The sequence below is a fragment of the Trichosurus vulpecula genome, chromosome 4 (genome assembly GCF_011100635.1).
Source record: "Trichosurus vulpecula isolate mTriVul1 chromosome 4, mTriVul1.pri, whole genome shotgun sequence".
In the NCBI taxonomy this organism is placed as follows: Eukaryota; Metazoa; Chordata; class Mammalia; order Diprotodontia; family Phalangeridae; genus Trichosurus; species Trichosurus vulpecula.
Window position 1 is genome coordinate 57,702,288 of NC_050576.1, and position 14,385 is coordinate 57,716,672.

Genomic DNA, 14,385 nt, shown 5'->3' on the forward strand with positions numbered 1-14,385 from the left:
GCACTGTGCTAAGTACTTTATAGTGATTATCTCATTAGATTCTCACAACCCTGAGAGGTAGGTACTAGTATTATCCCTCTATTTACAGATGAGGAAACTGAGGCAAACAAATGTATTTGAATGGAAATACTATTTCTTGAAGTGAACATTGGACAACATTCAGATATTAGTGGAACTGATATGGAGGAAAAATTCACACGTGGACTCAGGCATGTTTCTTTGTTCTTTGACCATTTTAAAGTGTTCCACTGCAGCTGGCCCAAGAAATTTATTTAGTCATGATGACACTGACCTTTTTCCCTGAATTACTGTTAATAAGAGCTAACTATTAATAGTAGCCACCATTTACATGAAGTACTTTGTGGTCTGAGAAGCGCTTTACACATGTTGCCTCATTTATCACTATATCCCTGTGAGGTATGTGCTACAGATAGGGAAACTGAGGCTGGCAGATTGATGTCTTGCTTAGGCTGAAGCTTCCTGACTTAAGGCTTTCTCCACTGCTGCACATCCACCATCAGCCTGTTCATCTTTTCCCTTTTTGTCTGTCTTTTCTCACAGTGCTGAGTATCCGAGGAGCCCAGGAAGAGGAGCCGACAGACCCCCAGCTGATGCGATTGGACAACATGCTGCTGGCGGAGGGGGTAGCAGGGCCAGAGAAAGGTGGGGGATCTGCAGCGGCAGCAGCAGCTGCAGCAGCGTCCGGGGGAGCTGGCTCAGACAATTCAGTCGAGCATTCCGACTACAGAGCCAAACTCTCACAGATCCGACAGATCTACCACACAGAACTGGAGAAATATGAACAGGTAAACTCAAGCACTCACATCTCTCCCTGGTACGTTTAGAGAAGGGGAAGAGGCGAAGGGCAGAAACCAGGGCCGGTTCAGAGAAGATGCAGGGAGCAGGATCTCTCCATCTCTCCTCATCAGGGAGCTAGGAGCAATGGGCTAAGGGCAGGTCTTGACTTCATATAAAGAAAAATGGCCTAACAATAAAAATGACCTCTTTGGTATAGTGCACATCCTTTAGAGGACAGAAAATCCTTGCTTACTGAGGGCCTTCACACCAAGGCTGAAGATCAACATGAAGGGCATTTAAGTTTTTACTAGTGCCAGACACTGTGCTAGTCGGTGTCAGAAACCAGTTCCAGCTCCTGTGACTCCATGTCCAGGGGGCTTTTCCATAACACCATGTTTCTTCCCCCATGTTGTAGAGAGTTTCTACTCAGTCACCAATCAGACCAGATGACCTGAGGTCCTTTCCAGCCCTGAGAATCTCTGATACCATGGTTTAGGGTTGGAGGCCCAGGGTCCCATTCCCCCAGCTAGAAAGCAATGTCCAGAACACCTGCTCTGCTCACTTCCCTCCCCACACCTCTGAGAAAAGAAGATCACAATACTAACCTGTCTTCTGCAGATGATAGGGTGAATACTATTTAAAATGTGTTCAGGGCAGCTAGGTGGTGCAGTGAGTAGAGCACGGGCCCTGGAATCAGGAGGACCTGAGTTCAAATCCGGCCTCAGACACTTGACACATGTACTAGCTGTGTGACCTTGGGCATGTCGCTTAACCCCAATTGCCCTGCCAAAAAAAAAAAAACAATAAAATGTATTCAATGTGATTGATTCAAGACATGGTCAGTGGTAGACTCCCCCAAGCCTTCATCAAAGTAAAGGTGTTTGTTTTTACATAGAATACAATTATACTTGTGAATCCCAAGTAGTGGAACCGGAGAATTTGGGTGCAAAGTTCACCTCCAACACCTGGATGTCCCTTGGGTCACATTGAACAGGTCACTTGACTGCCATGATCCTCAGTTTCGTCATCTGTAAAATAAACGGATTGGACTAGGTGACCTTTGAGGGCTCTTCCAGATTTAAGCCTATGATCCATAATCTTATATTCTATCTGATTTGGAAGAATATATTCGTTTTAATTCAAGGCAATTCGTAATTTCTCCTGAGCCTATCCCCTCTAGTATTTCAGGATTTTGCATGAGGTGAAGAAGATTCTAATTCATGAAACAATGAAAGCCTTAGTCTAAAATACTCTTCCATATTGCCAGTGTGTTCATATGTATGTGTAAATGGTGATATGTTAGGGAAAGTACATTGGATCTGGAGTTAGAGCTAGAACTGTGTGATTGTGGGTAAGTCACTTAACTTCACCTCATCTTTAAAATGGAGGTAATTATTATGTCTCATACCTCTCTGGATCGTTGTGAGGAAATCACATCCTAAGTTATAAAAAATTGAAGACTTATCGTTACTTGTGGTGTCTTGCTCAGGTTAGATGTATAACAGCTGCTCACTGTCCTCCTACCACTACTGATTGATTGGCATGGAAGATTCAACCTGCTCCATTTGCGATCTGGGCCAGTTCACCCCTCCTTAGGCAGCCTGGTTCCCTTCTTCCACCTATGTCCTGCACCTAGAGGCTTGCCATATTGGTGTCGGTTTTAGTATAAATACTTGATTGGCTTTTGCCCTACCACAGCTCATAACTCCCAGATTCGAGTGATCCACTGGCCTCAGCCTTCCTGGGAGTAGCAAGTGCAGGCCTTTAACTTCATTGTACCTGGCTGTTGTGGCTGTTACTACTGAGAGCTAATTCACATAGAACAGCTTGGTATGATATAGTGTTTAGAGTCAAAGGATCTGGGAACGTATCCTAGATTTGTTCAAATCCTCTGTGACCCTGGACAAGCCATTTCCCATACATGTTTCCTCATCTGTAAAATAAAGGAGTCGAACTAGATGGTCTCTAAGGCCTGCTCCAACTCTGTTTCTAATCCTTTGTCCCATATGTAAAGTCGTATTATGAATCTCATCCATGATTACTAGCAAAGCCTAAATTCTGGGTATCATCTTTTTCTACTGACTTCAGAGTTTTATCAAGATTCTACTGGCCTAATGAATTTATTTATTAAATATAGAATACTCTAAGGAGTAGGAGCAGACCTGATGTCCTGGGAGAACATTAGGTAGCCTTTTGGATGCCTGTTTTGTGACACATACAAACGCATCAGTGGTATAGTGTAAAGTGATTCAGGTCCTGGTTCTGATACTCACTACCTTTGTGACCTGTGTCAAGGTGCAATCTCTAGAGCCTCAGTATCAGTATCTATAAAACAAAGGGATTAAACTAAATGGCCTATTAGGGCCTTAAGCTATAAATCTATGATCCCATAAAATATAACATTGTCCTAAGTTCCCATATTATTTTTCTCCATTGCTTTTAATTGCCATGTTGAGATTGTTTGCCTTTAAGACGAAAGATGATAAGAAAATGAGATAAGTAAAAGGACTTCTTCCATCCAGAATGTGCCAATCTCTTTTTAGGATGAAAGACAACTTAATAGGAATTTTAAAATTTAAAATAGAAATAGACATTTTAAAATTTAAAATGGATAAAGTACCTTTATTTCTCTCTCACCTAAACCTGAAATGGAGTTCCTGAAAATATCCTTCTTGCATATGTACAAAAAAAAAAATCAATTGAATTTGAAGAAAGTCCTTGTAATTTTCCATTGCAAGGAGGAGAATTTTCCCCCAGGATATGAAAGGAGAGAAAATAAGTACAAAGGTTTCTCACTTTTCTTTAGTATAGCAGGTTTTCTTTTTATCTTTGTCATACAATAAAGAATGTTGACTAAAAATCATTTCCCCAGAGCCCCAAGGAATTCTTGGGGATAAAATAAGCTACCATATTCTGACATCAGTGGCACTAGTACTCCTCAGCTGGCTGAGTGATTTTGAGTGGAAGGTAGGGACACTCCTTTGGTACTCTGAGTGCCTGGGAGACATTCTTTTTCCCATCATGAATCAAAAATGGGAAGATTGTTTCTTTGGGAGTATACTACAGATTGCCCAGCCAGAAGGAAGAAATAGATGAATTCTAGAAGCAGTTGGTAAAGTTGGTGTTGAGGTATAATGTAGTAGCAATGGGAGATTATTGCCTTTGGGACTTCTGCTACAGTGTTGCAAAAACCAGAGCAATAGATCAAATCTTAACTTGCCATGATGATGATTTAATTCTTCAAAAGGTGGAAGAAGGCAGAACTGAGACCACTATTTCCTTTTTCATTTTAATCATAAAAAGGAATTGTTTACCAAGGTTGAAGTAATGGGAACCTCGAGGAAGAAGGAACTATTTCATCTTGAAATTCATGGGAATTTTTTTGTTTTTTGGGGGAATGGATTTCCAAGAATGGAAAGAAAGGATTTGTGGGGTCCTTTGCCCTAAGCTTTGACAGAGGAAATCAGCCCAAGGTGGAAGGGCATTCTGAGGACATGGATATAAAGTGAGAAATGATTTGGGAAAAGGTTTGTGGGAGGGGGAGCCTGGACCTAGAAATTAACCCCTGGTGTCCTGGAACTCCCATTCTCCAGCTCCTAAAGAACCTATCCCAAGATTCTAATAATGCTTTTGATTTCTCAAGGCTTCAATCTGCTTTCTTTTGAGAAATGTATGATGACCAGGGCATAGGACTCTGCCCAAAACACTGGCTCCCAAACTAACTCATTTCTTATCACCCTTTCCCTTTAGAAAAAAAAAATCCTGACTCCAGTGTCTGTTAGCTCACTATAGGACTAACCACCCCTCCCCCCCACCTTGTCCAATAACTTAAACATGATGGTAGAGAGAAGTCTAAGGAGATTAGTATGGTCGTACGAGGAGTTTGCCGACTAATTTGTAAGAGGCATGTCGTCAAGATCAAAGAAAAGACATATCTGAAAAAGGATAGGGAAGAGAGACATGGTCCTTGTGGAAGAGTGGCATTAATGATAAAACACAGAATGAGCTGGGCTTGTGATGAATGCTAAGGATTCATTGCAAAAATAAAAAATAAAAAAGACATTTTTTAGCTATGGTGGAAACAAGAAGAACAAGGAAGTTCTGGGGTTGCTGCTTGCCAAGAGTGGGAAGAGTCTAAAAGATGAAAGAGAAATAACAGTTGAGAAAACCTCTTGTTTCTTCATTTGTTTCCTTGTTACCTACTAAGTAGAATGATCTTCAGATGGTGAGATCTAGAACCGAGCTGGGATGGGGAATCAAAACCTAACATTAATGAGGCAATTGTTGGATCATAAATTTTAAGCTGTAAAGCAACTTATTATTTCTGCCTCAGTTTACAGATAATAGCAAATGCTAACATTTATTATATGGTACTTACTATGTGCCAGGCACTGTGCTAAGCCCTTTACAATAATTATTTGATTCTCAGTACAACCCTAGGAGGTAGGTGCCATTTTTATCCCCATTTTGCAGATCAGGAAACTGAGGCAAATAGAGGTTAAGTGACTTGTCCAGAGTCCCACAGCTAGTAAGATGCCACATTGAACTCACGTCTTCCTGACTCCAGGCCCAAGACTCCATTCATACTCTGCTGCCCCAGAAACCCAGAGAACTGAAGTGACCAGGCTACAGTCACAAGAGTTATCAAGGAGCAGAGATGGAATTTGAACCAAATTCCTTTGACTACCAAGTTCGCATTCTCTACATTATAAAGTTCACATTATTCAATCCAACAAATATTTATTAAATACTATTTATAAGCAAATGCTACAAATGGTTTTTTCTATTTACAAGCTCTTAATACTTGTCCTATTTGTATTTGTTAGACGCTGGGAATAGAGAGATGAGAAATGTTATGATTTCTTCCTTCAGGGAACTTGCAGTAACTATAGCAATGGGGAACAGTGTAGGACACGCACACAAATCACTTAATACAAGGTAGAATATAATAGTTGCAAAAGACAGGTCAAGACCAGGTAGAGTAAGAAAATCTAAAGATGGAAAGAAGACTTTCATCTGGGGGAATTGGAGGAAAACTTGATGGAGGAGGTGACAGCTGAGTGGAGCCCTGAAGGAAGAGAAGGATGTCAATGGATAGAGATGAAGGAGCGCTTTCAAGGCCTGGGTAGAGAGATGCAGACAGGAGAGTGCGTTCCAAGATTATTTTGTCGTTGTTCGGTCATTTTTCAGTCGTGTCTGACTGTTTGTGACTCCATTTGGGATTTTCTTGGTGAAGATACCAGGCTGGTTTGCCATTTCCTTCTCCAGCTCATTTTACAGATGAGGAAACTGAGGCAAACAGTGGTAAGTGACTTGCCCAGGGTCACATAGCTCTGAAGTGTCTGAGGCCAAGTTTGATGGCCAGGAAGTTGAGTCTTCCTGATTCCAAGCCCAGTGCTCTCTCCAATGCACCAAAATGACAAATAAAAAATGAGAAACGCAACAACGCAAAGGAGTTATGCTGTTAACCATCCACTTGGAGAATGGCATGCCTGCCTGTTTCTTCTTTATTTCTTAACAATTTTTCATGGGATCCTGCTTTCTGGTAGGAAGTACTGTCAGAGCAAAAATATGACCCTGCATTTTGGTCGTGTTTGTATGAAAGGACCAAACTGACAGTTCTATGGTTGATTCTCCACCTCCTTCCCCCCACCTCCAAGAGGCAGATTGATTGGCTAGAGAAGCTATCCAACAGCTATTATCAATATTACTGCTTTGGAGGCGGGTGGGAACCAAACCTTGAATCAACCTTTGTTTCATTCTGGGGTTAGGATGTAAAGGAGGCATCTGAAGACTTTCTTTAGAAAGAATAAATTGGTATTATTTTGTTTATTACATAAGGCCTAGGTGCTACCACCAGCTGTCCCGATCTTGCAGGGGCTAGGAGCCCCTGCCACAACTACTTGGTATTTAACACACACACACACACACACACACACACACACACACACACACACACTTATTTGTCTGGGTATGTGTTTCCCTTCAATGGATTGTAAGCTTCTTGAGGGCAGGGGCTGTTTCATTTTTATCTCCATAGCCTAACATAATATGTGGCATATAGATACTAAATGATTGTTCTTGAATTCATGATAAAGGTAATCAGGGAGAAATAGAGAAAACTTAATCTTTTTACCATTCAAAAGGCCATACAAAATTATTTATATAATAAGTGTTTTTTATATATATATATATATATATGTATATGTATAAGCTAGGCAGCATGTAGCCTTGGAATATCTGAGTTCAAATTCAGCCCCAGATACTTACTGGCTGGGTGACCCTGGCAAGTCACTTAATCACTGTCTGCTCTAATCCCTTTGTCTGTGAAATGGGAACAGTAATAACCACGTAGCTGTGAGTCCTCATCCCCTTTGTAATCCTTGAAATACCATATAAAGTACTTCATAGTCCTTCAAGTGGCATATAAATGCTGGCTCTTATTACTACATAGAAACCATAAATATGTATAGATTCATACACATATGTATTTAATTTACTCCATATTTGTGTATATACAGGTGCATATATACATACATAAACATGCATTTAATATACAATATATATTTGTACAAATACAGATATGTGTGTGTGTGTGTATGTGTGTGTTAAATATGCAATTACTGGTAGGAAGTACTGTCAGAGCAAAAATATAACCCTGCATTTTGGTCATGTTTGTATATGTATAGAAATATGTATAGATTCATACATATATACATGTATATATGTGCATTTAATGTACAATATATTTATATATATACACCTGTATATCTACATATGTGTGTGTTTAATATAAAATATATTTATATGTATACAGATGAATATATACATATATGTATATTTGCTATATAATACATATTTATATAGAGAGGAATGTATTTATATATGCATATACGTGTATTTAGCATACAATATATGTATGCATGTATATATGCATATATGTATATTTAGCATACAATCCATATTGGTATATATTTATGTGTACATAAATGTATATTTAATATACAGTATATTTTATATATACAGATGTATATATGTGTATCTATTTCTAAACATACATGTATACACGTACTTACCCCTGAATAGAATGTTAGTTTAAAATTCAGAAGATAAGAATTTGAATCCTTCCTCAGATACTCATTAGCTTTGTGTGACAATGAATAAATTGTGTAAGGTTTCCTAGTCACAGCTTTCTCATCTGTAAAATGGGGGTAGTAATTGCCCTTCCTACCTCCCAGGGCTATTGTCAGACAAGCCACCTTTAAGCGGTATATAAATGTGAAAAAAGAAAGACGAAGAGTTGTTTGTGGCACATTTTTGGAAACGAGCCCAGGCACATTCAGGGTGCATGGCCACTCAAATTTCATTAGATAATTCCAACGATAAATAGTTAAGTTACTGTGGCCCTAAAGAATCCAGCGGCCAATGCAGCTTCTAAATCTGCCGCCAGGGTGTGGTTTAGGTCCTGGGAAAATCTGGGTCATTATGTTCCATCCATCCAAAGTGGACACGGGACTCTTTGCTGCTTTCTGCTGTGTGTTCCTAAGCAGCTGTTAAGCAGCTGTTGTGGTTCACCTCAGCAGTGGGGAAATGACTCCTCTGTCTGTGGACGGGAGGGCTCAGCACTGAAAAGCCCAGCATAAACATCAGATATTGTGAGTATTTTTATTCACTGTAATGAAGTACATTATTATTAGCCAAGAACTGGGGCTTCCCAGCTGAGAGCTGGTGCAGTCTACAATATCGCCTCGCACACAGCCCCTCCTCCCATTGAGCCCCTACGAGGTGGGGAAGCTGCTGCCCAGCATGTTGCAGCATTTCCCCAGAAAAGGGGGTTGGGATGCCCACTGTGTGCCTACCCTCCCCTTGATCCCCACCCCCCTGGCCTTATAGAATCTTAGCCAAGTTACTGCCAGGTTTCATTTCCGCTTTTTTGTGTTATTCGGGCGGAGGAGGGGAGCGGGGAGAAGTTAATAATAGTACCTTATATTTATATGGCACTTTTCTCTAAGGAGATCAAAGTGCTGTGTAGACATGATCTCATTCATCTTCACAATATCCTAGCAAAGTAGGGAGGAGGCAATTATTATTACCACCACTTTGCCAAGAAGAAAACCGAGCCCTAGCGAAGTATCCCCAAGGTGGATGGATGGATTAGTGAGGTAGTGGGAAGCAGTAAAGATTTTGAAAGAGTCTTTTTATGAGGTGATCAAAGTGCTTTCACATAGATTTTTCTTTAAGTGGCCTTCGCTGCATCCCCAGGGGCCACTGCTATCACCCTTTCTGCTGATGGGGTAGGAACTGTTATCCCCCATTTTATAGATGGAGAAAGTAAGGCATTGAGGAATGAAGTTACATATTCAGGGACCCAAGATACACCAGAAGGAAGAATTCAAAATCAGGCCTGCTGCCTCTTTTGTTCAGGCGTGAGCCAATGGTCTCATTTTCCTCTCTTAATCTGGTTATTTTCTACTTGTTAACATGGCTTATAGGGTGTCAGTGTGAAACAGGGTAAACAGCAAGCATATGAAAGGTCATTCATTGACAGGTGCAAAGAGCTTAGTGAATGAAGAATGATGATTTTAAAAGGAATAATAACTGCAATATTATTATTAATCAAAATTCAGTGGATCTAAAGTCTCAAACTACCTTCCCAACTGGGCAGTCTCAACTCTCTTTATACACTTTTATTGATGCCTTCTTTTCTGACATCAATTTCATTTCCAAATATAGCACTTTTCTACCTGCCCCACAAGTATCCTTTATAATAATCATTTAAAAAGTCCAAGTTCAGCAAAAATAATAAAAATATCGACAATATCTGATAGTATATATACTAGTCCATTAATATGGCCTCTATCACCAATTGCAATCATCATACATTACATTAAATGTACAAATAGGCAAACTGCATCATGGATGCTTAAACAGCAAATAATAATGTTAGTCATATGGTGCGGTGGAAAGATCACTTGTCTGGGAGTTAGGAAACCTTGGTTTTCTCAGTTCTGCAAAGCAGTTGCTATGTGACCTTGGTCAAGTCAGCTTATCTATGATGTTAAGTGAAGGGTTTGAATGAGATGCCTTTTTCCATCTCTGATATTCCCTGACTTTCTAATAATAGTTTTAAAAGCAGCAAATTTCAAAAACGGAAAAGAAGATTCTTAGCCCAGACTATAATCTGAGGACTTTCTCATCTCTTGAGAAAGCTCTTTAATCATATGGAAAGGACCATGATGATATGGAGGGTCCCTGAGGATGTTGATTCTGGGAATAAGTCCCTAGGAGAATATGCTTGTCTTAGAAATAGAAAAGGGAAAATGGGCCAAGGTGGATTTCTGTCAGAAAAGGTTATCAGTCCTATTTTAACTCTCTTATTCACTAAAAGTCTTTAATCCATCCTCAGCACCATAACTGCTAGGGCAGAGCTCAAATGAGAATGCAGCAATATGCTTATCCATTGACAATGGGCTCTGATTTTTTGAAACCTAGAATATTAAATTGAGAAGTCAATTCCAGGTTAGCAGAAGGAAGGATATCTTTGCCCATTTGTGGAGAGTCACTTGGAGGAATGTTACCAATGCTAAATAGGTTGGCGGTATGATAAAGGACTAAAGAGAAAATAAATGATTTGCTCTGTGGTTTCAAGAAATGATCCCTGTGCCTGGGAAGTGGATGTGAGGACAGCTGTCCTACATTACATCTCACCTAAGAATCCCTTTGTTCTATCAATACTGACACTCCTCAGGACTCAAGAACACAAAGAAAAAAGTTTACAGCAGAGTTGGCATTCTTACCTTTCACCTTTGGTAACAGAGTTTGATAAGAAGTTGACCTTTTCAACATTTTGGGGGCGATAGGGGTAGGGTGATTCATCTTCCTGTGAGTAGTTAGACCAAAAGGTACTCCTAAGAGATCTCTATCCCTCTGACTTAAAGTTGTCATGGAAAGGAAGGAAGGAAGGAAACCTATTTTACCCTTACATTGTCCAAGAAAGGGATTCATTCCATGGTATCAACTTATTGCATGTTTTCTGACATGTCAGAATCACGTTACAGAGCTAAACGAGGAAGGGGACAAAGCCAGCTAGTGTCAAGCAGTAAGCATTTATTAAAAGTCCTATTGTGTGCCTAACAGATACTGTGCCTGGTGTGGGGTTACAGAGACAAAAATGGAGCAAGTTCTCAAGGAGCTACAACATGTGCACAAATAAATGCAACATAAATAAAAGATCATTTCCCTTATTTTTTAGTGAAGAGAAATGGTAGAAACTGAAGGGAGCAGGCAAGGCCACATGGAGAAGGTAGTACTTGAGCCAAGCCCTGATGCAATTGAGGGATTCTAAGAGGAGGAGGTGAAGAGAGAATGCATTCTATGTATAGAGTATAGGTATTTATTAAGCACTTACTATGTGCTTTTAATGTTAGCCCATTTTATCCTCACAACAACCCTGGGAGGTAGATATCATTATTATCTTCATTTAAAGTTGAAGAAACTGAGGCAAACAACATTTAAGTGACTTGCCCAGGGTTATGCAGCTTATAAGTGTTTGAGGCTGGATTTGAACTTAGGTCTTCCCGACTCCAGGTTCAATACTCTATGCGCTGTGGCACCACCTAGCTGCCTCTAGTCACAGAACTGGGAGGTGTGTCACATGTGAAGGACGGCAAGAAGTCCGTCTTGTCTGTGTTGATGAGCATGTGAAGGGGAGGAATGTTATTGAATCAAGTTAGCAAGGTAGGTTAGAACCAAGCCACCAAGGGATTTAAGTATCACACAGGCTGACCTAGAGCCATCTAGTATCTAGCCAGTCATAACATTGTCCATTTGGCCACCCTTCCTGACTTCAGGTCACTAGAATGGACCAGCAGCGTTCTCGTCAATGACCCTCCATTCCTGGGAGTTTCTTTCATTTTCCTGCCATTTCAGGCATGCAACGAATTCACTACACACGTGATGAACCTGCTTCGTGAGCAGAGCCGGACCAGGCCTATCTCACCAAAGGAAATCGAGAGGATGGTGAGCATCATCCATCGTAAATTCAGCTCCATCCAGATGCAGCTCAAGCAGAGCACATGTGAAGCAGTCATGATTCTACGTTCGCGGTTTTTGGATGCAAGGTGAGTCTCCTTACCGTTCTGGATTTTAAAAAAGAGCAAAAAAGAAAAAAAAGCAAAGAAATAAAGAAACAAAACCTCCCTCCCTCACTGGCCAGAGCATGTTGTAATGTATTGATCCATTTCTCAGATGGGTCAGGTTTTTGTAACATGTGATAACATTGAATGGGCAACTCCAGATCAACAAGAGGAATGGATAGCTTTACCTAGTTTTCAGGAGAGGTTGGGTGAAAAACAAATAAAAAAATTCCCAGAATAGATAGATTTAATAGAGTGATTTAATAGAGGATCAGAGAAAGATGAGTGATTTTTGGTTTGAACACTATAGATTTTTGTGTAATAGGAGAAAAGTTACATAGTTTCATGACCCAGTGGTATTTACAAGGTGCACGCACCAGGTACCCAGTATAACAAAGACACCTTTCTCCTCTGGAAGTACTCACACTGGATAAGTGGGAGGGAGCCCTTCACAATCACATTCAACAAGGAAAATAAACATGTCAACTGTGAGTACCTGACACCTTCTGTGTCGTTACTTATTGGTAGCCCCTCATTGGAGTTCTCTCCAAGAAGGAAAGAAAAGCAGTTCTATTAGATTGAGATGAGTAGAAGATTTGAGATCAGAGGACCTGAGTTTGAATTCCGATTTTGCTCCTTACCCTCTCTCTCTGTAATCTTAAATAAGTTTCTTAACCTCCCCAGGCCTCAGTTATGAGGTCCTCTTCTTTACATCCTCCTCCCCCACCACCCCACAAAAAAAAAGAAAAATCTCATGGGCTCTCATTTTGGAACGGTTGCACTATTAGGATCCAGTGATTGAGAAAAGAGATGATGAAAGATGAGCCATGTGAGGTCAGAGGATCTTTAAAGATGTAAAGGACCTTAGAGGCCATGACAAAACTGAGACACAGGAAGATAATTGATTTAACCAAGGGCATACATGCAGTGAATATCAGAAGCAGGATTTGAACCCAGGACTATTCCAGGGCTATTCCTCCTGTGCCATATTGCTTCTCTTAATTCAACCAACACTTTTAAATTGATTTATATTTTATTAATTATAGCGCCCTCTATATGCTTTTGAAAAATAGTAATGCATATGTATGTATACAAGACATTACTTAATCGGTCTATGGAATCTATGTTAACTTAGTTATTTTACTGAGCTTATATTTTGTTGAAGCTAAAAATGGAAAGACTAGCACTTAATTCACACAGAGTCAAAGACCACTTGCGGTGACTTGTGTATCACTCCTTAAGGACTCTGCAGTGGACAGGTTGGGAAGCCCTGCTTTGGGTGTTGTCTTGTTCACCTCCATAACCCATCTTTCATTCATTTTGTTTTAGTCCCTCAGCACTAAAGGGCTGCTGGGAAGTCTTTTCCAAAATTGCTAACGGTGAGTGAGGTCTTTGGGCCATTCAGAACCTAGGGAAGAAGTGAGAATCAATAGGTCCTGCCACACTGTTGAATAGGGATGATTCAGGGAAGTCATTCTATGGAAAGCCTACTTTGCTTGTTTTTTTTTCTTACCATTCCTTCTGAGGTATGCCCCCAGAAAGACATTTTTGATGTTGGATATATTGGTGGACTTGTGAGATTGGTCACTCCTTAGTAGACTTCTTATCAACAGGTGATTCTGCTCTCTTCCTCCTCACTCTGTGTGCCTAAGGCCTCAGGCAGTCTAGGCTGTTGAGAGCATTCCATTCCCTGGGGGTGCCAAGTACAAGTGCCTACTGGCCTTCTGATTCCTTTCCCTTGAGGCCGGGTAGAACGGCAGCCAGGGCATGTGGTGCTTGCATTCCCATGGCAACTCCCCTAGTTAAAATGCTGGAGTTGGTATTTACATCAGCAGACTTAGAAAAAGAAAGTTGGACACAGCCTGGACTCTTTTGAAGTGAGAAGTTCAGAAGGAAGGCCCAGGCTCGTTGTCTCATCCGATGTTTTATTTTTATTTTTTTTTTTGGAATCTAAGATAGCCAGGCAAACGGTACTCGCCAAGAAATCATTGCAGGATTTTATGGACATACCTCTTTTATTCCACTAGCCTTTGTTAAGACTGTGGATTTTTTAGTTAAAGTTTTAGATTTTGCGTGGAAAGTCCGTTTAATACCAGGCTGGTCAGAACAAAGAGGCAAAATGCCTTTGAAACTGTTTCTTTATTGCCTTACTGGCAGCCTTTCTGCAAGATGTTTGTCACTGCTGTTGCTGTTGTTAGGATTATTATTATTAATTGTTGCTGATGATCATCATTTTAATTTTAACATTTTGGGGAAAATGTAATGCTAGCAAAAATAAGTAACCTCAGACTCCAGCCCTGGAAGGGCTGAGAAACTTTCGCAGTTTTATAAGTACACTTTTTAACTCTGCCCTCTCCAGTCTAGAGATGCCACACAGTTTCCCCCCTATCATGAGCTATAATTGGAAGAGCTGTCTAAACAGGCACCAAGTCAAAAAGAGACATTCCTGAAA

At 40.4% G+C, this 14,385-nt stretch overlaps 1 protein-coding gene across 3 annotated transcripts in view; it reads left to right on the forward strand.

Annotated features, from left to right (window-relative positions):
• PBX1 (PBX homeobox 1) overlaps positions 1-14,385 on the forward strand; it is a 329,301-nt gene that overhangs the window by 267,159 nt on the left and 47,757 nt on the right. For all 3 annotated transcript variants that reach the window (XM_036754029.1, XM_036754028.1, XM_036754030.1), the window contains 2 exons: positions 562-806; positions 11,728-11,918. In XM_036754029.1, the coding sequence (XP_036609924.1) occupies positions 562-806; positions 11,728-11,918 (436 nt within the window). The remainder of the gene's footprint in view (positions 1-561; positions 807-11,727; positions 11,919-14,385) is intronic.